The 25,123-nt window shown below is 42.4% G+C and overlaps 1 protein-coding gene and 1 long non-coding RNA gene across 3 annotated transcripts; both read right to left on the bottom strand.

Moving 5' to 3' along the window:
• Window positions 1-1,989: 1,989 nt before the first annotated feature.
• On the bottom strand, window positions 1,990-3,168 carry LOC148156119 (stonustoxin subunit alpha-like; the record flags this gene model as incomplete). The annotated part of the gene is made up of 2 exons (XM_088011365.1): window positions 1,990-2,951; window positions 3,099-3,168. Coding segments are annotated over 2 exons (594 nt in total), but the record flags the coding sequence as incomplete, so codon positions are not given.
• Window positions 3,169-8,350: 5,182 nt separating this feature from the next.
• LOC148156118 (uncharacterized) lies at window positions 8,351-13,799 on the bottom strand. 2 transcript variants are annotated; one of them, XR_015764748.1, is made up of 4 exons: window positions 13,177-13,799; window positions 12,621-12,733; window positions 9,864-10,010; window positions 8,351-8,786 (listed from the first exon to the last, which is right to left on the bottom strand). It is a non-coding gene; the product is annotated as an uncharacterized LOC148156118 (long non-coding RNA). The 2 variants fall into 2 exon arrangements; XR_015764747.1 differs by having other exon boundaries at window positions 12,621-13,799.
• Between the last annotated feature and the right edge of the window lie 11,324 nt (window positions 13,800-25,123).

The following is a 25,123-nucleotide window of genomic DNA, read 5'->3' as shown; positions in this document are numbered from 1 at the left end:
CAGAAAACTTGACAATGATTGATTGTTTACTGGTTTGGTGAATTTCTTCATATCATTTTTAAACAGTTTTTAATCAGGAAACTGGAGCTGATCTGATCATCTGGGGACTTTTTCATTTCTTTCTGTGTTTTCCACTGTAATGTTTATTATTTACAACAACTTGATGTCAATGAAATGACTAGCAGATGATTGAAAGCATAATGGGAAGCTTAATAAATGTATTAGTAGCTGGTAAGAATGTATTTAGTTTTTCATCACTGTGATGCTGCAGTTCCAGTCGCACAAATGTGGCGCCATCCAATCACACCACACACAATAGTTCAGTCTCACCACATTTATATCTGGGTTTCTTTAAGTCTAGCATTGAATTGACAGAATAACTATTTTTGTTTAGAAGGCAGCACATCATAACGCTGTATTCTAGAAGAAGTGCAGACATTTTAGATCTCACTGTTATGTCCCGCCTGATTGAACCTGTTTTCTGAGTTTCCTCAGTCCCGGCTGCTCCAGTCCTTCACAGGAACAAAGAGCTGGAGCTGCTGAGGCTGCAGCTTGGCTCATACCACTACTCATCCAGAGGGGAGGGGGTTTTTCTATGCTGGCTTCAGTTGCTGTTTGTGTTTCTCCCCTCTGTGTTTCTATGTGGCCTGATCAGCCAGGATTTAAGTTTCCCCTTTGTCTCATTTAGGGAGGGATGTTTGTTGGAGTCAGTCTGAGTTCAACTTTGTTACTTTAACCTTTTTATGGGCCCAAGTTTGTCATTTTTTATTGTTGACCAAAGTTTATGTTTTGGGTTAAATAAAAGCCAATAATGTTTTAATTTCAACCTGTGCCTGGCTTTCCTTTGACTGCTCGGTCCATCACAATCACCACCAACATCTTCAGTGACTTTATCAACTTTTGCTGTTTTATTTATAAAGGATTAGAAAATTAAAACAACTTTACCATCACAACATGCGTCCAACCATCTTCTCTGCTTGACTGGTGAACAAATTAAAGGAGAACAAAAATCCTAGAAAAGCAGAATTAGCAGCAACATAAATGTATTATTTCATCTTCAGCCTCTGGTCAGAAATCTAAAAAATCATCTATTTTGTTTTGTTTGCTACATTATTTGTTCCAATGAGCTGCTTCCAGTCCAAACCTGAAGTTATTTTATCTTCATTTAGGAAGAATTTCATGCAAACAAATGTTTCAGCTGCTTCATGGGAACAAATGATTATATTTCCTGAATGTCTCTTGTTGATCTGAAACAGCAAAAATAAAACCAAATAAAACAGATAAAGTTATCAGGTTTGTTGGGATTAATGGCTTCATGAATCTGCAGCTAAAAATCCTTCTAACACCAAAATGTGAAAAGTTCAGGCCTTTCTGCTTAACTTCACATCAACCACCCGGTATATAGCACTAGCTAACACTAGCACACAATAACAACATAGCACATATTAGCAAGTAATGCCAAAGCGCTACACCAACTCAGTATTAATCAGTAGTTAGCTGTAAAGTGCTACACCAACATGATATCTAGCACTAGCTAATGCTAGCACACAATACCAACATAGTACTTATTATATTTAGCAGAAACAAATGCTAACATGCTGCACAAACATGGTATTTAGCAGTAGCTAACACTAAAACGCTACACAAAGGCATTTATCTTAATCTAATGCTAAAGCACTACAATAACATAGCACTTAACAAGAGCTAATGCTAACGCGCTACACCAACCTGGTGTATTTCTTCAAACCTCAATAGCAGCTCATGGAGGAGTTTGATCTGTTCACATTTCATCTGTCTGATGCCATACAGTCATGACAGGTAACATTTTTCACAAATATGTAAAAAAGATATTTTTAATAAAAGTTACACACTGCAGCTATAAATGCCTGAATTTGTTCAAACTACTAATTCTGCACATTTATTATGTTTATAATGCAAATATTTAAATTTGAACAGGAAAAGAACAGAATGAGCAGCAAATGAACCAAATGCAGAAGAAGAAAAATGTTTTTATTTCTCTAAAACACATGAAGAAAAACTGCAGCAAATAAACAAAAGGAAGATTTAATATTCAAATCTGACGAGTTTAGAAAAATAGGAGCCGACAGAAACAGAAAATGTTCAGAGAGAAAAACTGATCAACATTTCAATGAAATCTGATGAATGAGAGGAAAAAATCAGAGAAACAACATCTTGATATTCAGTGTGAAGCTTTGACTGGAAACAAACAGGAAAACATGAGGATCCTGGAATAATCCTGGAATAATCCTGGAATAATCCCAGCTTCCATCTTTAAAGGACTGGAAGAAGAAAAAGTTTCCAAGGACTCAATCAGAAAAGTTTCACCAAGAAATAGATTGTAGAGATGAACTATCTGTTCAACAGTGAGAGAGTTTCTCTGACAGGAGGAAAATCTTTAGACTCAAATCAGCAAAGAAACACTGAGGAACCATAAGACAAGAACCCAAATCCAGGAATCAGAGGTTCAGTGAATGTGGTGTTGAAGGTGTGGAGGAGGATCAGTGAGTCAGAGGAGACTCTGTAGAAGGACAGAATGCCAGCAGGACAGTCCACATACACTGATACTCTGTTAGAGACGGAGGAGGAGGAGAGATGAGTTTCTATGTTATTGTGCCAGACAGAGTAACCATCATCAGAGCATCTCAGCCTCCAGGAATGATCATTATATCCAAACACACAGTCTCTGCTGTCTCCTTTCCTCCTGATTCTTCTGTAACTCACTGATATATCAACAAATCCTCTCCACTCGACCTCCCAGTAACAGCGACCAGTCAGACCAGTTCTACACAGCAGCTGGTTCCAGTAATCAAATCTGTCTGGATGATCAGGATATGACTGAAGCTTCTTCACCCGTGTCACCTTCCTGTTATCTTCAGACAGGTTGAGCTCTCTGTTCACTGTGTTTGTGTCGATGGTGAGTTGACAGGAATCTGATGGAGAGAACAAACACAATCCAGCTGCAGTTATTGATCATTTATTGATCTTTGATGATGATCCTGAATGAGTGATGTGACAGTTTGAAGATGGTTGAATGTGAGCTGCTTTGTTGTCATGAATCAGATGAAAAACACACTTACATCTCCATGGACCTGGTGTCAAGAATCGGCCTCCAGCAGGCTCCACCCTGAAAGGAGGAGGGGGGTCAGACCATCAGTCTCTTTCAGCAGCAAACATGGACATTACATGTCTCTCAGACACACATTGTCCTCCACTGAGACAGGAACAGTCCAACATCTGGATTGCAAACTGCAGTGGATGTAGGAAGGACAGTTGGTGCTGCTGCAGCACAACTCATTTCTCCAAACACAGGAAAAGCTCCAACAGAGAGGAGAAAGGAAATCCCTCAGTAACAACCTGAAGAAACTCACTGAAGCCTAAAAGGACATCAGGAAACTAAGGAAACATTTCTGGAAGCTCAACCTGATTTAATAATCAGCATTAAAATCCAATCAATCTAAACTCTGATCAACACCTGGATACCTGCTCCATCCACACTCCCACACACAGATGAAGGAATGAAACACTAAACAACCTGCTGCTGAAAACCTGCTGTGGCCTCACTGGAATATCCAGAAATACAAACATTAAAAAGGAGAAGCTGCATCACATTCAACAAAGAGTTCAACAAGAACCAAACATTTGATCTCTGAGCTCAGACTCACAAACCAGGGAGAGGCTTCCATCATCACACACCTCTGACAAACACCTCCAACCTTTCAGCACTTCCTCTACCAACCAGCACCACCAGGTGGCGCTATACACACTTGTGAGTTTAGTTCAAAATCTTGATTTCTCTCTCTGAACTTTGAAACATCCATCTGACCAACATGGAGTTACTTTTCTTCTCATCTTTGCTCCTTGGGGCTGATTGGTCTGGAGCTCCATCAAATATTGTTTTAAAGTCCTTTCTGTCATCAGCAGATCATCATGGAAATCTAACTGAACTTCACTTTTATTCATTTAGTCAGAGTCCCTATTAAACTCTATTAAATCCATCCCACTCTTTCATTTTCCTTGTGAGCCGTTCTTAGTCAGGAGAATATTCCAGAAAACTGGGTAATGATCTCTGCCTCCAGATGAGGCGTCTAAATATTTAATGATCAAACTAAATATTTCTCTTCAAACTAAATGTTTCCCATCAGACTAAAGACGTTTCTCCTCTTCCTCCTCTATCAGACCTTCTCTGCTCCTGCAGCAGGTTCCTCCATACCTGAGAGCTTCCAGTCTCCAGTCTGGATCCTTCAGTCCAGCCGACAGCAGCTTCACTCCTGAGTCTCCTGGATGATTGTAGCTCAGGTCCAACTCTTTCAGATGGGAGGGGTTAAAGGTCAGAGCTGAGGCCAGAGAAGCACAGCCTTCCTCTGAGACCAAACAGCCTGATAAGCTGCAGACACACAATTCATCACATGATGAGAACATTGAGGTAGAGCCCAAGGTCTGAACTGGACATTTATAGGAGAGGAAAAAAGTCAATAAATTAACCTGTCAATAAGATGAAATAGTAAAAACACTCTCATGTAGTTCTGTGTGTAATAAAATCAACAAGTTTCACATGTAGAACGGATCAGAATAGAAACATCCTTCATTGATCCACAGCAGGGAGTTCAGGTTTACCAGCAACAAGTTTAAATGGAAGAATCAGATATTCAAGAAAAGGTAAAAATAAATAATAGGAGACTGTAGAGTAATGACACATTTACAACAGAGGAATAATAATGTTGTACATTCAATAAAAACAGCATCAGTTTCAAAGAAATGTGCAGCTGAGTAGGGCATTTTATAACCATCTATAAGATGTGTATATTTGTATGTTAAACAGCAATAGACTATTTAAAAGAAATGTAAAAAACACCAGGTAACAGCCAGAATGTATATAATTAATGAGTTTGTTGGGAGCTAGGGCTGCACTGCTTTATCGGTGCTGATCTCCTTAATTTTAGGGGATCAGTAATCGGCCGATTTTTACATGTGAAGCTGATCTTATCCACCGATGTTATCAACCTCGGCAAAAGTCTAATAATCAACCACTGTGCTTTTCTTTTCTCCCGTGAGAAAAGTTTGACTGACAAACCGGCCGACCAGCTCATGTCTGCATATTTACAGTTATCAATAGTCGCTCCATTGCTGCCAATTCAGTAACTTTCTTGATATATGGAGCAACATTTCAGACAAAAACATGGTATCAGCCAAAATCGGAATTGGTATGTTAGGCTTTTTAAAATATCAATAATCAGTGATTGGCCAGAAAACTGCAATCGGTGCAGCCCTATTGGGAGCAGTTCTGGTTAGAAAATCTAACAACTGCTGGGAGGAAGGATCTGCAATAAAGCTCATTTGTGCGCCGAGGATGCAGCAATCTGTCAAGTATCCAGAGTTATACTATCAATGAAGTCTGACCACTGCCTCTCTAAACACCTATGTTCTTGGTTCTGTCAGCATGGAGGGAATGAAAACCAGCAACATTTATGTGTAGAAACTTGTTAGTGACAGGAAGCCACTTGTTGCTCATCCTATCACAGTTCCAGGCTGGAATCCACTGAGTTCCTGAGAGCAAAACATTATTTCACAAATGGTTGTAAAAACAGTCTACATGCCTTGGTGCTACTTTCATAAACCTGTGGCCAGGGAAGTTACTGGAACACCTGATTCCCATCATTTGGATGGAGGTCAGATACTTTAGTCAATCTCTGCTAGCAGCTAATGGATAGAAATCACCAGGATTGGTCACATTTTACCTGAGAGTCTCCAGGTTGCAGTTTGGACTCTTCAGTCCAGCAGAGAGAAGCTTCACTCCTGAATCCTGCAGGTTGTTGTTACTCAGGTCCAGTTCTCTGAGACTGGAGGACTGGGAGCTGAGAACTGAGGACAGAGCTTCACAGCTTCTCTCTGAGAGGTTACAGCCACTCAGTCTGAGGAGACAGGGAGGAAAATCTGGTATTAAACTATTCATCAGAATTTATGTGCTTTCAATTCAACAATGTTTTTATTGGACAGAGAAGGAACCATCTGATTCTACACAACCTTTGTATTTGTTGTGAACTGGTTCATTCTATAGTTGGGCCTCCAGCCTTAAATGACAGAACTACAGGTAACAAGGAGGTTGGAAAGATAATTATAAAATTACAGAATTAACTATATTAATCCAATTCAATGTTAACATAAAGTGGAGGAGTTATGCTGCTTGAATATGTAACATTATGTTCAGCTGCTGAAGGAAGTCTGTTTCTTTTTTGCTCATCCCCCCAGTGGGACAATTTGAAGAGACAAAGCACCAAAATATAAACTGAAACATGAATATTTACCTCATAATTATCAGATTTCTACCCATCAACAATACCTGCAGTAACAACGTGTGTCCTTACAGAGCTTTGTTGGAAGCTTTAACCACTGGCAGCAGCCTCAGAAGAGCCTCCTCTGAAGCAGAGTATTTCTTCAGGTCAAACACATCCAGATCTTTTCCTGATGACACTAAGATGAAACCCAGAGCTGACCACTGAGCAGGAGACAGTTTATCTGTGGAGAGACTTCCTGAACTCAGAGACTGTTGGATCTCCTCCACTAGAGAACGATCATTCAGTTCATTCAGACAGTGGAACAGATTGATGCTTTTCTCTGCAGACACTTTCTCACTGATCTTCTCCTTGATGTACTGAACTGTTTCCTGATTGGTCTGTGAGCTACTTCCTGTCTGTGTCAGCAGACCTTGTAGGAGTCTCTGATTGGTCTGCAGTGAAAGTCCCAGGAGGAAACGGAGGAACAAGTCCAGGTGTCCATTTGGACTCTGTAAGGCCTGGTCAACAGCTCTCTGATGGAGAGACTTTAGTTCAGGTTTATTAAATAATGAAGATTTCTTAGATGTTTGTGTTTCTTCCATCAGGTTGACTCCAGAGTTGATGAAGGTCCGATGAACATGAAGAGCAGCCAGAAACTCCTGAACACTCAGATGGACGAAGCAGAACACCTTGTCCTGGTACAGCCCTCTCTCCTCTCTAAAGATCTGTGTGAACACTCCTGAGTACACTGAGGCTGCTCTGATATCGATGCCACACTCTGTCAGGTCTGATTCATAGAAGATCAGGTTTCCTTTCTGCAGCTGATCAAAAGCCAGTTTTCCCAGAGACTCGATCATCTTCCTGCTCTCTGGACTCCAGTGTGGATCTGTTTCAGCTCCTCCATCATACTTGACCTTCTTCACTTTGGTCTGAACCACCAGGAAGTGGATATACATCTCAGTCAGGGTTCTGGGCAGCTCTCCTCCCTCTCTGGTCTTCAACACATCCTCCAGAACTGTAGCAGTGATCCAGCAGAAGACTGGGATGTGGCACATGATGTGGAGGCTTCGTGACGTCTTCATGTGGGAGATGATCCTGCTGGCCTGCTGCTCATCTTTGAATCTCTTCCTGAAGTACTCCTCCTTCTGGGGGTCGTTGAACCCTCTGACCTCTGTCACCATGCCAACACACTGAAGAGGGATCTGATTGGCTGCTGCAGGTCGTGTGGTTATCCAGAGGAGAGCAGAGGGAAGCAGTTTCCCCCTGATGAGGTTTGTCAGCAGAACATCCACTGAGCTGGACTCTGTAGCATCAGTCAGGATCTCCTTGTTGTGGAAGTCCAGTGGAAGTCGACTCTCATCCAAGCCATCAAAGATGAACAGAACCTGTAAGTGTTCAAAGCTGCAGATTCCTTTGGTTTCAGTAAAGAAGTGATGAACAAGTTCCACCAAGCTGAACTTTTTCTCTCTCAGCACATTCAGCTCTCTGAAGGTGAATGGAAATATGAAGTGGATGTTCTGGTGGGCTTTGTCTTCAGCCCAGTCCAGAGTGAACTTCTGTGTTAAGACTGTTTTCCCAATGCCAGCCACTCCCTTTGTCATCACTGTTCTGATTGGTTGATCTCTTCCAGGTAGGACTTTAAAGATGTCTTCTTGTCTGATTGTTGTTTCTGGTCTGTGTGGTTTCCTGGATGCTGTTTCAATCTGTCTGACCTCATGTTCATCATTGACCTCTCCAGTCCCTCCCTCTGTGATGTAGAGCTCTGTGTAGATCTGGTTCAGAAGGGCTGGACTTCCTGCTTTAGCAATCCCCTCAAACACAGACTGGAACTTCTTCTTCAGACCAGATTTAAGTTGATATTGACAAACTGCAGCAAGATGTTCTAAAATAACACAAAGAGTAAAATCAGGGATGAAACAAAAATACCTTCTGAAGATGATTTAAATAAATGTGATTCCATTTCTTCAGACATCAGTAAATGTGTCATTTATCCATCAGGTCAAATCTTTGTAGAAATCCTCTTACTGCTCTGCAGACGGTCAGCCAGCTCCTCCTGCTTCATCCTCCTCAGGAAGTTCAGTGTGATCTTCATCACTGCCTCTCTGCTGCTCCTCCTCTGCTCTTCATCATCACCTCTCAACACCTCATCATCCTCTCTCTGACTCTCTGAGCATTCTGGGTAATCTGGACTCAGAACCTTGTGGATCTTCTTCAGCTCGTTCTTCACAAAAGTGACAATGTTTTCCTCCAGCAGCTGGAACAGAATAATAGATGAAGGAAACATCAGACTGAAATCATGGAGCCAAACACCAGATGGATGTTGGACAGACTGACAGTCCTCTGGTCTACAAAGTGCAGCATGGAGACGACTGTGAACAGAACCATGGAAAAGTAGTTGTTGTTCATGTACAGACCATAAATATGGAGTCCAGCTGTGTTTGATGCTGCTGGGCAGACGGACCACTGGGAACCTCTGAGCTCTGCTGGTCCACTCTGTGGAGGAACCAGGAACAATCAGGAAGGCAGGAAATATTCATCCAGCAATATTTACTAATAAAATAACTAAGAGTGTCACATTAAAGCAGAAAACAGAGAATCACATGAACACAGTAAGTTTAAAGTTCTGGATCATCAACCTGGATCACATGATCCCAGTGTTCCCAGTATACAAACTGGTCCCAGTGTTCCCAGTATATAAACTGGTTCCAGTGTTCCCAGCATATAGACTGGTCCCAGTGTTCCCAGCATATAGACTGGTCCCAGTGTTCCCAGTATACAAACTGGTCCCAGTGTTCCCAGCATACAAACTGGTCCCAGTGTTCCCAGCATACAAACTGGTCCCAGTGTTCCCAGTATATAAACTGGTCCCAGTGTTCCCAGCATATAGACTGGTCCCATGTTTCCCAGTATATAGACTGATCCCATGTTTCCCAGTATATAGACTGTTCCCAGCATACAAACTGGTCCCAGTGTTCCCAGCATACAAACTGGTCCCAGTGTTCCCAGTATATAAACTGGTCCCAGTGTTCCCAGCATATAGACTGGTCCCATGTTTCCCAGTATATAGACTGATCCCATGTTTCCCAGTATATAGACTGGTCCCAGTGTTCCCAACATATAGATTGGTCCCAGTGTTCCCAGTATATAGACTGGTCCCAGTGTTCCCAGCATATAGACTGGTCCCAGTGTTCCCAGCATATAGACTGGTCCCAGTGTTCCCAGTATATAGACTGGTCCCAGCATATAGACTGGTCCCAGTGTTCCCAGTATATAGACTGGTCCCAGTGTTCCCAGTATATAGAGTGGTCCCAGTAAAGAAGTTTCCTCTCTCAGTGGGTTTATCTCTCTAAAGTTCTGGTTGTTTCTGTTTCCATGGATCGTTTCCATCCATCTCTGACTCACTGAAGCCTCATTAAAACTCCTCTGATTGGCTGACATTCCTCATGTCTACTCAGCTTTAAGTTGGCAGAAAAATTAAGTTTCTTTTTATTTATTTGCTGAAGATAAACAAGTTAATATTAAATAAATCTGTGTGGAGTCACAGGAATCAGTTAGAAACTGGTTTCTTACTTCCTGTCTGGTGGTTCTGGTTCAGTACTGAAGCCTGGAGGATTTCCTTTGGACCGGTCACTCCTCATAGAGGGACAGACGGATCCTGCAGGTTCTGCTCTGTCCTGCTTTTGATTTGAGTTTCCCATCTTCGGGATTTCAGTGAGTCTGAAAGAGAAACCAGAACCAGTCAGTTCCCAGTGATCCAGTCAGCAGAAAGTTGATCCCATCATGTGTTCAGAGGATCAGAGGAACCTGATCCAGCAGGAACCATCTGGGTTTGAATTGTTCTCTCCTTCACTTCTTCAGGACCTTCTGATGTCTGCTGGCTGATCCAGAACCTCCTGGAGAACTTCTGACTTTATTAACAACATTTAAAACCTGAAACCTGAACTGGAATCATGTTCCAGGTCTGCAGAAACATCCAGAGTGAGGTCAGATGTAATGAATGAAGGAGTGAACATTTCCTATGAAGTGGTGATGTGTTGGTCCTGAACAGATGGGCTCAGTTAAAGCAGCGGTTCTGAAACCTTTGGGGTCCAGACCTCCTTTAGACGGGCTGCCAGTCCTCCTGCTGAGAGTCGGTTCAGTCAGAGAGGCAGGAATATGTGGAAGGAATATTTTCCAGACGGACCAACAATCAGAGAGATTCAGGATCAGGTGATCCATGGAGATCATGAGGAGGATCTGATCTCTCAGCTTCCAGCAGATCTGTTCAGGTTTCCAGCTTAGAGAGACAAAGAGTTTCTCACTGCTGCAGGAGAAACAACAAGTCCAACTGGAAAAGAAACAACTCAGAGAGGAGGAAGAGGGAAATCTGTTCAGTTTAAATCTGCTTTGACTCCACAGATCAGAGAAACTTCAGTTTCTGATGAACCCCAGACTGCAGAGGAAGGAGAGATGTGTCACATTTTAGGATTTAAATCATCAGGAAAAGCAGTTTAACAGGATGGAGTATTATGGACACACTAAGGAAATATATAAAATATGAGAATAAAGTCAGAATATTACAACTTTATTCTGGTAATATTATACATTTCTTCCAAAAATTATATTTTATTTTCATCTTATTATGGTTTTAATACTCTGTGGTAGTTTAAAGTGTTTTTGTTCTGGTTTTTCCTACTAAGATGAAACCAGTTCTGCTCTTTAAAAGACTCATTAAGTTCTTATTTAGTTTATATTCATATCATTATTGCTCACAATCAGATCACCTCCAGGTGTTGGTGCTGCCTAAAGGTGGGATCATGTGGGATCCAGTAGATCTCAGTCGCAGTAACTAAGTTGTGGCTCTTTGTTAAATATTTCTCTCATGAAATATAAATGTGTTTCTTCATGTAACAACAATTTATAAGCAGCAACGATTCACAGTAAAGTCTCCATTTCAATTCATTTCATTTTCCGTCTAAATCCTTCCTTGATCAGCCCTTAAATTAAATAAATCCAGTAAAGCTCGACCCCAACATGGATCCATGACAGACGATCTTCTATCCGTCCCACCGAGAGGGGAAGCGCAGATCGATGCTCTACGGTAGGAAAATCTGACAGTCACCACCTGTTCCAGTCCAGGTGGAGGTGGTGGAGTGTGTAGGGAGACAACATCAGATTCCTGGACATCCGGGTCACCTCGGACCCGACCTGGTCACTGAACACCTCTGTTCTGACGAGGAAGGCCCAACAAAGACTCTTCTTCCTCAGGAAGCTGCAAAGGGCGGGACTTCCTGCTCAGCGGCTCCAGAACGTCTACAGAGCCGTGATGAAGAGCATCCTCTTCCTCAGCAGGACTGGGTGGGACGACAACAACCCAGGACCAAAAGGACTTGGCCCGGGTGGAGAAAACGGCCCAGTGGGTCGTGGGATCAGGTACCGAACCTGGACCTGATATCTGCTGGCCGACTGCAGAGGAAGGCCAGTTGTGTTGCTGCTGATGATCCACAAACTGTTGGTACCGTCTGGAAACGCTGCAGGTCCAGAAAGTGAACAACCACTTTCTGGATAAAGATCAGCTTTTTCCCCAGAGCTGAGAATCAATCTGTCCACCTTCATCCTCTCTGCCCCCTGCAGACACACCCACAGCCTCATGCTGCCCCCTAGGGGCTGATTAAGACTTTATTTATTCATCTATTGATCACTGAGGCGCCACTCCAGTTTCATTATGTTCTAGAGACATAATAATAAAAACCTTATGTCTGAAAACGACAAGTTATTTCTGTCCTCCGTCTCAAAATGGAGCCTGAAGAACAAAGTTAGTTTCAGTTTCTGTTTCACTCAGTAACATGACTTGTGTGTTTTCATCATAACAGAAGCGTCAAAAATCCTCATTTGATTTGTGGAATAAATATTTACAGTTAATAGTTCAGATTTTAACTATAAAGTTAAAAAACTTTCAGTGTTTCTATATTAAAAGGTTCAGTAGTCAGAGGAGTTCAACTACATTTCCCATGATCCTCTAGTGGCTCAACAAACCTGTTGATCCACACTGAGATCATAACGTCCAACAGGCCGCTGTCTGACAGGCGTCACAACTTAAAGACGTTTATTTCCAGAGGAAAAGTGACAAACTTTCTATTCAGAGCGTTAAATGACAGCAGCGCGATAATAAATCTGACATTAAACCACTTTTACACAAACACAGATTATATTTAAACAGCGGAAGTTTCTGCTCAGATTAGATCAAACTGACTGAAAGGTTCGGTCGGTTCTGTTTCTCTGACCCGGAAACAGAGAAAAGCCTGAAAACGGGTCAGAACCAGTTTTCTATAAAGTGTGTTTACTCACTGGACCTGCTGCTGAGACGTCTGGGTCACAAAACGGAGACGCTCCAGGTGATCAGCTTGATCCAGGTGAGGAGGAGGAGGAGCTCACCTGCTGATGTACACTGTAAAAAATATCTGTACAATTTAAAGTAATAAAAAATACCATTAGTTACAGACTGTAACATCCAAAACATTATAATAGAGTAGAAAATACATGGAATTACCAAAACTCAAGAAACATGAATTTCACATAATTTTTACAGTTATTAAATATAAAAAACACAGAAATTTATTGTGAAAATATTAGAAGTTGTAAAATTAATCGAGAAATTCTGTAATATTGCCAACAGTTAATTATCCTAAAATTACTAATCAGACAAAAAACTAATTTTGCTGATTTATATCTACGATGTAAAAACTAGACTGAAAAAATCATTTTAGAGAAAAGAATGCTGACATTTTGGTTTATTTTTTAATAATGAATTTTATTTATAATGTCGTTTATATATCAAAGGACACATTCACACATCGGCCTTCTGACCAACACCAGCAGGAAGGAGGTGAAGTGTCTGACCGACCCAAACGACGAGGCGGGTCGACCAGAACCGATCTGATGATCCACCGATTCTCAGGCGAACTCCCACCGCCGACGCCACCGTCGTTTGTAACGTGTTGTAGAAACCAGGAGGCAGCAGGACAACGAGGCGTCAGACAGTTTTCATCATGTCATTGTGTTGAACTGCAGCTTTAATGCAGTTTCTGTTGTTTGTCATGTAAACTCAGAGTCTCCAGTTTAACTGAAGTTAGCGAACTTTAACCTCCTGGTCAGAAATGTTTCCATTAGTTTCTGAGAGCCGCCATGTTTATTTACAAGCAGCTGGAAGGAAAGAGACATTTTTACTACATGGAGAATTTAATGCTAATTTATCCAGACTCAACATTTACATTCACGTTTCTATAGAGCCGCAGTTTCATTGGAATATTTAGCAGTTATTTAACATAGATATACAGTATCTAGATGCTTCAAATATCATTTCAGGTCTACATTAGACTGCAGAAGCTCAGAGTTATTGTTCATGGCAGCAGCAGCTTCTTCAGGTTTGGTTCTCATTCATTATTAAACGACAGTTTTGTCTCAAAGCGATAAGTTTGGACAGCAGTTATCTGAACTAAACGCTGTTTCAGTTCATTTACAGAAACAAAGATTGTGTTCAACCAGCTGAAGGGAAGCAGCTTTAACCCAGAGGGGTCAGAGGTCACGGCCTCTCAGCCATTAAAGCCTCTGTTTGAGACGTGATGTCAGAACAACGACGGCTCTTGTTTCCATGTTTGGACTGAAATGATTTTTCCAGATTAGAGCAGAAGAATAAAACCTCTTCATGACCTTCTGATGTTCAGGAACCTGGAAAACCTGGAAAAACCTGGAAACTTTAAAAACACCAGCAGAGCCGCTTTCTACAGCTGACACAGAAACCAGATCAACATGATAACCAGCTCACCGCTACAAGCTAACGGGTCAGAACCACAGGCCCCGCCCCCAAAACACCAGCTGTGATTCATCCAATCATCCATCACACGCCGCTGGAAGCTCCGCCCCCTTTCAGATCCATCATCTCTCCATGTTTTCCAGTAAGAACATAGAAACTGTTCAGTTCTGGTTCTGGAAACTGTGAGGAGCCGGTCTCTGAACCCTGAGGGTCTCCATGGTCCAAACCGGACCAGCAGCTGAGAAACGGGTTTCAGCCTGAGACCCTTCAGCTTCTTCAGCTCTCAGCTTCATTTCATGCTGATGGTTTTCCAGATCAGGTTCCTTTAAAAGCCTCTGATCTTCTGCAGCTCCATCCCGCCGTCATTTATCACCCAAACATCCAGACGTCTGAACGTCTCAGCTGGAGTCTGAGATCCGTCCCAACCTGGAGGCAGCGGGCCACAAGGTTCTGGACCCTGAGCTGAATCTCAGCAAACAGCTTCACTTTGGCCTGGAACCACTTCAGGCCACATGAGGGTCACAGTCTGAACACAAACAGAACCACATCATCTGCAGAAAGTCCAACTGGTTCCAGGTTCCCTTCTGGATCCGGTCCAGAAAGAACAGCAACAGAATCAGGAGCAAGAAGCGCCTGATGGAGCACAAGCTGCACAGGAGGAAAACTCAGCTTGGTGCTGCTGATGTTTCAGAATCTAAAGGAGCAAAGAGACCAGACCAGAGAAAACGACCTGAAGGTTTCCATGGAAACAGAATCTGACCAGGACTTCAGAACCACTGGAATCATTCAGTGATGAACTGAACTGGGAGAACCTCTGAGTTTGATGAGGCGGTTCTGATCCATGAAGAGATTCAGCTCATTGTTCAGCTGCAGCAGATGAACTGTTCATTAGATGAACTGTTCAGGTGAACTGTTCATTAGATGAACTGTTCAGCAGATGAACTGTTCATTAGATGAACTGTTCAGGTGAACTGTTCATTAGATGAACTGTTCAGCAGATGAACTGTTCATTAGATGAACTGTTCAGCAGATGAACTGTTCATTAGGTGAACTGTTCATCTGATGATCTGTTCAGATGAACTGTTCATCAGATGAACTGTTCAGCCGATGAACTGTTCTGCAGATGAACTGTTCATCTGGTCAGATGAACTGTTCAGCAGATGAACTCTTCAACAGATGAATTGGTCATCAGATGAACTGTTCATTAGATAAACTGTTCATCAGATGAACCGTTCTTAAAGAAACGGAGCCGCTGAGAGAGAAGACAGAGGAAGTGTGGCTGTTTTCTCTGAGGCTGGATGCTGATCACACCAACAACATCCAGATCAAAATCTCCCAACAGGATTCAGTGAGGAGCATTTTCATGATTTTAATCTTTATTATTTCAACTTCCCTGGTGAAAATAAATATACTAAGTATGTTAAATGTTACTTGAGCAAAGTTTAAGTCAGAATAATTATGAAGATACTTCAAATTCACTCAGCATTAGCTAACCTAAAGTGTTATGGGGTTCCATTTGTGTCAAAAATAAGACGGGATGACGTCTGGAGGAAATCCAAAGATGCTAAAGTTTGTAAAGAAATGCACATTAGCTTCCAGGAGGCCTTTCCTAAGGAGGCCAGGGGCCCGGGCTGAGCTGTGGCCCCTGGTTCAGGATGCCAGGAGCCGAGGCAAACGCACCTGAAGGAAGGCTTCGCCCTGATCGACAATCGGAGAGTGGACCCTGAATAATTACACCGCCGTTTCTCTTTTACTCCCACTGGTCTGGTATGTTATGTTTGTATGTGTTTAAAGGGCCGTCGCACTAAACCATACAGCTGCTACTGGATATGTTACCTCATTCCTGCTCATCGTTCAGAAATTAGGTTTTGCACAACTACTGTGTTTCTGTCATGTTGTCATTACTTTCACTTCATACTAGGGTTTAAAACTATTGTTAACCGTAAGGCTACTTTTCTTTATTGTAAGGAGCAAAAGGCAAATTGTTTTTTTCTGCAGAAGCTCCTTCATCAAGTGAGGAGGCTAAATTCTGGAAACTTCAATGGGTGATAACATTTATTTTAGTCGTGGTCATTCAGCTGGTTATGATCATGTTTTACAGATTCCCAGGTTCTTTGTTGGAGCAAATCAGTGACTCAAATGGCCTCTGGGTAACTGTAATAGTGGAAATTAAGGAAATAAGATCATTTTGGTGTGTATATGGATACAATAATAAAGCGATTAATAGTATATTTTTTGCTGAGTGATGATAAAACATTGGAAATTAAAATATTCACTGATCAGGTTATTTTAGGAGGAGATTTCAATGTAACTCCAGATGGATCAATCGATCGTCTCCCCTCTAGGGGGCAGCACCACATTTACAATGATGTTTTTGTAAACTTACAGATTTGACAGACTGCTGGAGAATTAGAAACCCTAAAACCAGACAATACTCCTGGTTCAATCCTTCTGGAAATGGCCAGAGCTCTAAGCCAGATTATTGGTTAATCCCTCATAATCTGGTAAATAATATTCAAGCTGTGAAATCTCAGCGGCTCCTCTAACAGATCATTGTTCAGTTACCTTGTTTCTCTCTCTAAATGAATCTAAACCAGCTTCAAACTGGAAGTTTAATAGTAATCTGCTGAGTAATGAAACCTTTTGTTCAGAAATCCTGAACCTCATTCAGGATATTTCAGTGATCAGATCTGGACCATCTGGACCCGTCAGAGAGCTGCTGATGTCATCAAGCTTCTCCTCAGTCTGATGGACTCTGGTTCTGTTCTGCAGAGCCGTGTTGGATGGAGGCTCAGTGGACCAGGTGGGTTCAGGTTGAGGGTAGATCCCCTCTGAGCTGCAGGTGATCCTGTTTCCATCCTGATGGATCCTGATGTCAGAGACTGGAGCTGAAACAACATGAGAAAATAAAAAAAGAATTTCTCAGGAGAAATAGAACCACAATAAAAACTCTCAAAACAGGATTTGAATGTTTTCAATGAAGATGTTCCACCTTCTACTGCCAGGTGACCAACACGTCTCTAGGAGACGCCAGCTGTAAACGCATCACACCTGTAACTCATCATCAACCTTCATCCTCTCAGCAGCAGATCGCCGTTTCCTCTGGATCTGATCCTCAGACAGAGACGCTCTGGATCTGCAGCTCTCAGAGCAGCTGGAGCCACGATGGTCAAACCGGACAATCAGAGATGATCCAGTTTCCATATCAGGGCCACATTCTGGTTCTGGACCAGCCCTGGTAAAATGCAGCCCTGGTTCAGAACCTGCTGCTTTCAGAATCTGCAATAAGATCAAATCAGGTGAAAGTTGAGCTGAATGGTGTTGAGGAGGAAACCCAGATCCTCTGAAGGATCAGAGGAAAACCTGCCTGGAAACAAGATCTCAGCAAATAATCTCCATGATCCAGATGATGTTCACTGGACCAGAAGTTCTGGTTCTGATGGGAAACAGGAAGGCTTTGTGGAGCAAAGTGGCCTTTTGAGTTATTTTCATGTTTTTACTATTTTGGATTTATTCAGTTTGGCTGTGACATGTTGACATGATTTAATTTGCTGTGTCGTCTGTATTGTGGATTTATTTTGGGTTGCTGAGTCGCTGTGTGCTGATCTATTTTGCATATATCTATGTTTGCATCTATCATTAAACGTCTAGTTTATTTATAGTTGGTTTAAAAAGAGCAAGTAGATTTATTCTATTGGCTTTTCAACAATTAATGAAAAAGATTTCTTGACATTAGTTGGAATAAATAATTTCATGTTTTCCTCCGTCTCTTCCAGCTGCTTCCATGCTCGTATCTACACATGCGCAGCCATAGTGCACATGCGCACAAAGCTAAAAATGAGCCAACAACAGGAACCAGAACCTGTTGCTAGGAGCCTTTTTGTTGTTCCAGCCCATAACGACGGCCTGATGATGGACCAGCTCTGCTTCTTAGTCTGAATTCATGGAGTTCATGAATTCAACTCATTGAGCCTCAAACACTGAGAAGCTGAACTGAGAAAGGATAATTCTCCACAGTCTGGAGGCTCTGCTGAGACGTATGGAGGTCAGAGAGAAACTGAGCAGAGCTCAGCAGACCCAACTCTGGGTTGACCCACAGAAACAAAAGGTCAATAGAAACTTTAACTGAGTGATTGAACCACATGAAGAGGCTGGTGTCTGAATTATTAGGCTCCTAAATTCAAGGCTGCAGCTTCGTTTCATGGTGAAATACAGGATTTAATGGAAATCAGAGGAAAAAGGGGAAAGTGCGTCTCTGGACTTTCAGTCCTCACCGACTAAACCTGACAAGGTGTCGGTTCAGAGCGAGGAGTGGGGCCCTCTGAAGAGTCTCTGGTTTATAGGGTCACTGGGACGTCTGAGGAATAAATGGAAACTAAACATGTTCTGGAAGATGCTGACCTCACTGGTTTAATTCCCGGTCTGTGTGTGAGCCGGGCCTCTGCTGGACCAGAGGATCCATGTGGAGCTGCTGGTCTGAGACGTTGGACTGATTTGGGCTTTTTGTTTGTTTGTCTTGTTGTTTTGGTGGATGGAGAACAGAAAATATGATGAACAGCCATGAAATGATCTGTGGATGTTAAACTGATGAATTTATGCTGTTGGTCACATATAAACACAATGTTCTTTGTTTTATAGACCAAAGGATCTTTTCCCCCTGGAGTTCAGCTTGATAACCTTTAGATTGATTTGCATAATGAAGTAACTATTGAAGGGGCTTTGGGGGGGGGGGGTCCCATTAGGAAGCAGGAAACCAAATGGCAGTAAAGTGGAAATCAGCCAATTCACTTTGTTCTGATTCAAGTTCATCATTAGACTCAGTTAAAATAATCAGTCTGATAGTCGACCAGACCTTTTATTGGAGATTCAGTTTTTACTTTATATAATTCAGGCCGTGGGATTAATAGTCATTTTTTCATGGGTTCATCTCATGGAGGAATAAAAGGAAACGAGTCGGCAGATAAATATGCAAAACAAGCTTCAAAAACAGTTTTATTGAGAAACTGATTCATTTAGTAAAGACGAAATAAAATGTATTATTAAACAAAAGGTGAAGGAAAGATGGCAGAAGCAGTGAAGAAGAGAGAACTGGTAGATGCTTCATAGGATTCAGAGGAAAGTTGGTGCCATGAGGGGAACAGGAAGAAGGAGAAAAGAAGGAAACATTTTATCCAGGTGACGTTTTGGTCACTCAGGTTTAAACAGTTTCACTATTTAAAATGGGGAAACAGGAAACTGTGGTTTTAGTTTCCCAGCAGAGACAGTAAAACATGTTTAGTTGTTCTGTCCTCAGGTCTCTGAGGAGAGAAGGAAGTTAGAAAGTCGACGGCTAAAGAAAAAGTTACAGTTAAAACACAAGATGTTCTGGGGAATTCTTCTGGATATTTACGGTATTTAATAAACTATCTTCAGAAAACTAACCTGACAGAAAAGATATCAGGTTGTTTTTCTGCTCCTCAGCTCCACCTCCCAGATCAGGAGGTGGAGGGAGATCTGGAGCTGTTCAGGAGAAGGAGGCCGAGCTGCAGGAGGCCCAGAAGACTCCGGATGTCTGATGGAGGAGACTTTAAATCAGGTCCATGAAGGAGGAATGAGGAGCCAAGCAGGAGGCCCAGGCTCTCATCGCCTCCCTGAAGGAGGCCCAGGCTCTCATCGCCTCCCTGAAGGAGGCCCAGGCTCTCATCGCCTCCCCGAAGGAGGCCCAGGCTCTCATCGCCTCCCCGAAGGAGGCCCAGGCTCTCATCGCCTCCCTGAAGGAGGCCCAGGCTCTCATCGCCTCCCTGAAGGAGGCCCAGGCTCTCACCGCCTCCCTGAAGGAGGCCCAGGCTCTCACCGCCTCCCTGAAGGAGGCCCAGGCTCTCATCGCCTCCCTGAAGGAGGCCCAGGCTCTCACCGCCTCCCTGAAGGAGGCCCAGGCTCTCATCGCCTCCCTGAAGGAGGCCCAGGCTCTCATCACCGCCCTGAAGGAGGCCAACGCTCGGACAGACACCAACATGACCCTTTTCACAGCAAACGGGCTGAAGAGGAGGAAGGAGATCCAGGACACCTGGACACCATCACTAGGTCTGATACCTTCTCCTCCTCCTCCTCTTTTTCCCATCCTTCCACCTCAACGCTTCATCCCAGGCAGCTGATTAACATCTTTAATGTTTCCTCTCTGCTTCTCTCCTGCTGGTTTTAAACAGAATATATTTCCTTTGACCTGCAGCGACCAGCGCCGCTCACTTCCAGGCCGACCTGCTGGAAGGCCTGATGCTCTGGAACCAGGACCGGATGGAGGAAGCGGTTGGGGGAACCGCCAGATTTAGGATGTATAGCAGCGTCCAGAGGGAGGCTGAGGCTGGACAGACTCAGCCGGAAGATCCTGAAGGCTCGGCTGGATGAGCTACCAGCCTCCTGGGGCGAACCGGGTCAGAATGATGGCCGTTTACTCAGAAGTGTTGACCAGAACTCTGAAAGCAGGAGAAACAATTATACAGATGGATATTAAAGTGCAACAGTTCGTTTTTTAAAGTCACAGTATAGATACAAAAGCAGCTCATTTAATTTAAATTCCACTTCAAATAACACTTTTAAATGTACTTTGTCAGTAAAAACTTCTTTCAGAAAAAGTTAAATGTATTTTTATGAAAATGTTTTTAGCTTCAAAGCTTCACCATGTAGGATCTGAACGTTTTCTTGTGGATTTACTTTTCTGCCACTTATTTGGTTCCAGTTCTGGACCAGGTTCTCTTGCAGGAGAACTCCTTGGGATGGAGGACCTCTACAGCCGGTCCGGTCAGTCCCTGACCGTCCTGGTCGACCCGGAGGAAGAGGATCGGTGGATGGAGAACATGGAGGACGAGGAGGCGGCCGACGACGGCTTTGTAGACGGGGAGCTGGAGGACCTGACGGTACATCTTTAAATATTGTATATAAATCTTTAAAAATGTAAATAGATCTTTATACTCGCCCAAACATATTAGACAACTTGTATATTTTGTATTGTGATGTTTGTTTTGTTCCCATTTATATCCCTTAATAAAGTTGTACTTGATATTTCCCTGCTTATAAGTGGAAGTTTGTTCTTGTGGGAATAAATGCTCTTCACAGAATCAGTTTGTTGTGCAACTTTTAGTTGCTTTGATTTGGAGGACGCAGCGTTTACTGACCAGCTGGGGATCTGGGGAGCTGCAGATCATCACCTGAACTTTGAGCCCTGTGGGGTTTCAGGCTGGTCTTTAGCAACAGGTGCAGCTACACTGAGGTGTCAGAAGGATTAAGTTCTCATCAGTTTGTATTACTATGTAGGTACATATTGTGACTTAGATTTTATTTACATTTGCTTTTTACGCTCTGAACTTAATTTAACCTGATACATATTATAAACCATACATAACTAATAATCAGTAAAAAGCTTGTAAAGGTGGAACAATCCAAAAAGAAAAGTCCACAACACAAAATACCCAGGTAGATTCAACGTGAGCGGCTTCATAAAGTGAAAGAGGAACCTGGTGAATCACAGGGTCGCGTGTTCGAGTCCCACTGTCGACATCGTGACATAAACAACTCCGAACCTATGAACTAAAATAATCCTCCACTCACTGACCCGAGAAAATTCAGGCCCTTTTGCATCACTTTTGCATAAGCGGGGCGTTCAAATATTGGGCGGATTGCTGAGACTCGGACGAAGCGCATTAGTGGGCGTCCCTTATTTTGATTTCAGAAAGGTGGCAACCCTATCCCCTGAAATAAGTTGATGCCTCCCTGTTAAACTGGTCTGGAGACGGGGCTGAGTACAACAGGGAGTCTCTAAGAATGCCCCTCGCTCACACACATCGTTCAACCAGACAGACAGAGTCGAACTCTCTCTATTTGTAATTCATAGGAGGGCAGAAAATGTTTGGAAACCTCTAGGCTACACCATGTCAGTATTTATCAGTAGCTAGCTGTAAAGCGCTACACCAACATGGTATTTAGCACTAACTAAAGCTACAGCACAATACCAACATAGTACTTATTATATTTAGCAGAAACAAATGCTAACATGCTGCACAAACATGGTATTTAGCAGTAGCTAACACTAAAAACGCTACACTAAGGCATTTATCTTAAACTAATGCTAAAGCACTACAATAACATAGCACTTAACAGGAGCTAATGCTAACGCGCTACACCAACATGGTGTATTTCTTCAAACCTCAATAGCAGCTCATGGAGGAGTTTGATCTGTTCACATTTCATCTGTCTGATGCCATACAGTCATGACACGGTAACATTTTTCACAAATATGTAAAAAAACATATTTTTAAGAAAAGTTACACACTGCAGCTATAAATGCCTGAATTTGTTCAAACTACTAATTCTGCACTGAGAGTCCAGAGTTTATTCAGAGGGAAGAGACAAAGTGTCATCTTTTAATTTTACAAAAAAACAATGAACTGCTGGAAACTAATTTGGTGAGACAAACCTGTATTTAAATGCCACAATGTTGTAGATTATATTTTTCTTTTTTCACCTTCATGGGAATGTTTTACTTTAACTAGGACTTTCTGAAAGGCAGAGTTGATGAAAAAAAAAAATTTAATGCAAATATTTAAATTTGAACAGGAAAAGAACAGAATGAGCAGCAAATAAACCAAATGCAGAAGAAGAAAAATGTTTTTATTTCTCTAAAACACATGAAGAAAAACTGCAGCAAATAAACAAAAGGAAGATTTAATATTCAAATCTGACGAGTTTAGAAAAATAGGAGCCGACAGAAACAGAAAATGTTCAGAGAGAAAAACTGATCAACATTTCAATGAAATCTGATGAATGAGAGGAAAAAATAAGAGAAACAACATCTTGATATTCAGTGTGAAGCTTTGACTGGAAACAAACAGGAAAACATGAGGATCCTGGAATAATCCTGGAATAATCCTGGAATAATCCCAGCTTCCATCTTTAAAGGACTGGAAGAAGAAAAAGTTTCCAAGGACTCAATCAGAAAAGTTTCACCAAGAAATAGATTGTAGAGATGAACTATCTGTTCAACAGTGAGAGAGTTTCTCTGACTGGAGGAAAATCTTTAGACTCTTTAGACTCAAATCAGCAAAGAAACACTGAGGAACCAGAACTGGACCAATAGATCCTAAATCCAGGAATCAGAGGTTCAGTGAATGTGGTGTTGAAGGTGTGGAGGAGGATCAGTGAGTCAGAGGAGACTCTGTAGAAGGACAGAATGCCAGCAGGACAGTCCACATACACTGATACTCTGTTAGAGACGGAGGAGGAGGAGGAGGAGAGATGAGTTACTATGTTATTGTGACAGACAGAGTAACCATCAATAGAGCATCTCAGACTCCAGGAATGATCATTATATCCAAACCAACAGTCACTACTGCCTCCTTTCCTCCTGATTCTTCTGTAACTCACTGATATATAAACAAATCCTCTCCACTCGACCTCCCAGTAACAGCGACCAGTCAGACCAGTTCTACACAGCAGCTGACGATAATCAAATCTGTCTGGATGATCAGGATATGACAGAAGCTCCTTCCACCTGTATGTCACCTTCCTGTTGTCTTCAGACAGTTTGAGGTTTCTGCTCACTGTGTTTGTGTCGATGGTGAGTTGACAGGAATCTGATGGAGAGAACAAACACAATCCAGCTGCAGTTATTGATCATTTATTGATCTTTGATGATGATCCTGAATGAGTGATGTGACAGTTTGAAGATGGTTGAATGTGAGCTGCTTTGTTGTCATGAATCAGATGAAAAACACACTTACACTTCCTCAGACCTGGTGTCAAGAATGGGCCTCCAGCAGGCTCCACCCTGAAAGGAGGAGGGGGGTCAGACCATCAGTCTCTTTCAGCAGCAAACATGGACATTACATGTCTCTCAGACACACATTGTCCTCCACTGAGACAGGAACAGTCCAACATCTGGATTGCAAACTGCAGTGGATGTAGGAAGGACAGTTGGTGCTGCTGCAGCATAACTCATTTCTCCAAACACAGGAAAAGCTCCAACAGAGAGGAGAAAGGAAATCCCTCAGTAACAACCTGAAGAAACTCACTGAAGCCTAAAAGGACATCAGGAAACTAAGGAAACATTTCTGGAAGCTCAACCTGATTTAATAATCAGCATTAAAATCCAATCAATCTAAACTCTGATCAACACCTGGATACCTGCTCCATCCACACTCCCACACACAGATGAAGGAATGAAACACTAAACAACCTGCTGCTGAAAACCTGCTGTGGCCTCACTGGAATATCCAGAAATACAAACATTAAAAAGGAGAAGCTGCATCACATTCAACAAAGAGTTCAACAAGAACCAAACATTTGATCTCTGAGCTCAGACTCACAAACCAGGGAGAGGCTTCCATCATCACACACCTCTGACAAACACCTCCAACCTTTCAGCACTTCCTCTACCAACCAGCACCACCAGGTGGCGCTATACACACTTGTGAGTTTAGTTCCAAATCTTGATTTCTCTCTCTGAACTTTTAAACATCCATCTGACCAACATGGAGTTACTTTTCTTCTCCTCTTTGCTCCTTGGGGCTGATTGGTCTGGAGCTCCATCAAATATTGTTTTAAAGTCCTTTCTGTCATCAGTAGATCATCATGGAAATCTAACTGAACTTCACTTTTATTCATTTAGTCAGAGTCCCTATTAAACTCTATTAAATCCATCCCACTCTTTCATTTTCCTTGTGAGCCGTTCTTAGTCAGGAGAATATTCCAGAAAACTGGGTAATGATCTCTGCCTCCAGATGAGGCGTCTAAATATTTAATGATCAAACTAAATATTTCTCTTCAAACTAAATGTTTCCCATCAGACTAAAGACGTTTCTCCTCTTCCTCCTCTATCAGACCTTCTCTGCTCCTGCAGCAGGTTCCTCCATACCTGAGAGCTTCCAGTCTCCAGTCTGGATCCTTCAGTCCAGCCGACAGCAGCTTCACTCCTGAGTCTCCTGGATGATTGTAGCTCAGGTCCAACTCTTTCAGATGGGAGGGGTTAAAGGTCAGAGCTGAGGCCAGAGAAGCACAGCCTTCCTCT

The sequence above is a fragment of the Poecilia mexicana genome, unplaced genomic scaffold, assembly GCF_051168715.1.
Source record: "Poecilia mexicana isolate PSO_F unplaced genomic scaffold, ASM5116871v1 scaffold_12, whole genome shotgun sequence".
Lineage (NCBI taxonomy): Eukaryota > Metazoa > Chordata > Actinopteri > Cyprinodontiformes > Poeciliidae > Poecilia > Poecilia mexicana.
This window is presented reverse-complemented; position numbering and strand designations above follow the sequence as displayed.